Source organism: Ctenopharyngodon idella, chromosome 3 (assembly GCF_019924925.1).
Source record: "Ctenopharyngodon idella isolate HZGC_01 chromosome 3, HZGC01, whole genome shotgun sequence".
In the NCBI taxonomy this organism is placed as follows: Eukaryota; Metazoa; Chordata; class Actinopteri; order Cypriniformes; family Xenocyprididae; genus Ctenopharyngodon; species Ctenopharyngodon idella.
Genome location: NC_067222.1, coordinates 8826244 through 8828742, shown reverse-complemented (window position 1 = coordinate 8828742; position 2499 = coordinate 8826244). Strand labels below are relative to the sequence as shown.

General features: G+C 39.0%; 1 protein-coding gene across 1 annotated transcript; it reads right to left on the bottom strand.

Moving 5' to 3' along the window:
• Positions 1-367: 367 nt before the first annotated feature.
• LOC127510196 (neoverrucotoxin subunit beta-like) lies at positions 368-2282 on the bottom strand. Its single transcript, XM_051889771.1, has 3 exons — positions 2183-2282; positions 1315-2055; positions 368-534 (listed from the first exon to the last, which is right to left on the bottom strand). Exons 1-3 carry the CDS (start codon positions 2280-2282, stop codon positions 368-370), a joined length of 1008 nt encoding a protein of 335 aa, XP_051745731.1.
• Between the last annotated feature and the right edge of the window lie 217 nt (positions 2283-2499).

The following is a 2499-nucleotide window of genomic DNA, read 5'->3' as shown; positions in this document are numbered from 1 at the left end:
CATAGGACTGTAATGAATATTCAGTTATCTGAAGAACATCTGCAGCTCTCAGTTTATTGTGGTATTTAAGATGAAGTCTGTGAAATAGATGAAATATTTCTTCTGCTCTGATTCCTGCTGTTCCAATGTCCTTGTTTTTTCTCTGTTTAACAGACAAAACAATAATACATTTATTATATTCAGTCTTTTTCGGTACTCAACCTTAACTACTAGGTTATTTTTACTTTGCTGAAAAACACTTGCTAAATCATTTGATTCTAATGAACAACTGATTAAGTCATTGAAGTGGCAATAAGAAGGTAAGTTAAAATATTTCTTTTCAGTTACTTAATGTATTTATTGCCAGCTGATATTTGATGAATGATCATCATACCCCTGTGATGACTCTGATCACGTCACTGTCTACGGTGTAGTTGAGTTTCCCCAGCGCTGCACATTTGATCTCATACTCAGTTTCTTCTCTCAGATCAGTCAGAGTAACTGTGTCTTGATCCTTCAGCACAGGTTCAGATGTCCAGTCTGTGTCCTGCTTCGCTTTATACAGTAATCTGAGCTCCACTGTAGCAGGACATGATGGAGGAACCTTCAGAACCACATTCTGAACTTTGACCTCTTCAGTGATCGGACAGGCTGGTTTGGATGGAGGAGTAAAGCAAACAGCTTCATCACATTCACTTTCGTACAGGAGAATGCAGGAACCAGGATGATTCTCCATTTCCTTTGATGACACAATGAACCTGTCTTGTTTACAGCTGTTTGAATTGATCAAGTTCTTAAATATCTTCAAGTTGCTCCTCATGGCCTTTTGGATCTCAGGAGTTAGCCAAGACTTTCGCTTGAAATCAGGGCTCTTCACATCAGTTTCTCCTTGTGTTGAAGGACTCAGATAGGCAGTTGGTTGTTGAAGAAGCACATCTGAGCAGTTCAATGATGTGAATGTGTAGCTGACCAGATTACCAACCTCCAGATTCATCTTGATGAGATCAATGTTGTCTTTTACCTCAACGTCTTTCAACTGTCTGAGGATTGTTTTAATGATGTCAGACTCTCTTTCTCTCTCTTTCAGCCATTCTGTGAGGTCACTTCCGCTGAATGGAGATTCATCATGTTCTTGTAGAAGATCATTCAGTGCAGTTTCCTTCTCTATGTCCCCGCGGATGTTTGGCAGCAAAGAGCCGAGTTTCTTCATGAGTTTCAACTTGTACATGTAGCAATTTTGCTTCATTTTCTGTATTGTATCATGAAATTCAGCAAACATCTGTGCAGGAGAGTCTTTCAGAAAATCACTCCATTTCATCTCAGCTGTATTTAAACTCTCAATCACTGATTCAATCTTTATGGTTAAATCAATGCTGATGTCTCTATGAAGTTTTGAAGTTCTCGAGTGAAGTTTGTCCAGAGGATAAAGCCAAACTCTCAGTGGAACCCCACGGTCTTGTTTTTCTCCCAGGAGTTTTGGAAGATCAGCAAAAACCTTCAATGCATCTTCAAAAGAGTTCGGGTTAGACGGTAGCTGGAAGTCTCCATAAAATGTACAAGTGAACTTTTTGACTTCAGTTTTCTGGTTATCATTCATGCTTAGATCAGCATTTGCACCCACTGAAACGATGCCCTGCAGTTTCTCAAAAGCCACTTTCACTTCTCCCTCTACTCTGCTTTTGTCCTCATTTGAAGAAACTTCTCTGTCAAACACAAAGCAGGCATCTGCTCCATACAGTATTGCTGTCACTACATGTGTGGCTGTATCATTGTCATCGTCAGGAAGATTTTTAGAAGGCAAATGATTCACAGTCAGTTCTTCAAACCTGCTGGTTGAATGATAATGTAGCGTCAGTCTCTGCTGTTTGAAAGACTTCTTGATGTCATTGAGATATTTTGCTGCTCCACTAACATGGACGAGATCACCTAAAATACTCAGTATAAGCCCACCATCAATATTCAGTAATTTAGATTTGTCCTGAATGGAGTCTGAAGCTGTGACTTTGAATCCTGTATTAATTTGGGTGCAAGAGCAAATATTCTGCTGCAGCTGTTCTTTGTTCCAAAGTCTAATACCTGTAATAGGAAAAATGTGTTTTAACTCTCAACGGTGAATTTATTAGAATCACATTTTATATCAGAAAATTGTTTTCAGTAACTCATAGTAATATTTTTAATTTGTGACAAGTTTATATTGTGGTACCTGGTATTAATGCGTCTTTTCTGCAGTCATACAGCATACCGAGCTTGAAGGGTCTCCCAAGAGCTGCTGTTTCAATTGCATTCACTCCCACTGAACCCATACTAAAAGACAAACATCAGAGGAGAAAAAGATCCGTGAGGTTACAGTTACTGTTTGTGAAGTCACCCATTAAAAGCTACTGACATGCTGATGGAATAAAGATCACAAAGAACATCATACCAAATATCTTAAATGCACAGTCTGACGAATAAAGCTGCTGAATGCAGCTGTCAGGACAAAGATGGAAGCAGAGAGGTAAGTGAACACACAAGTTTATT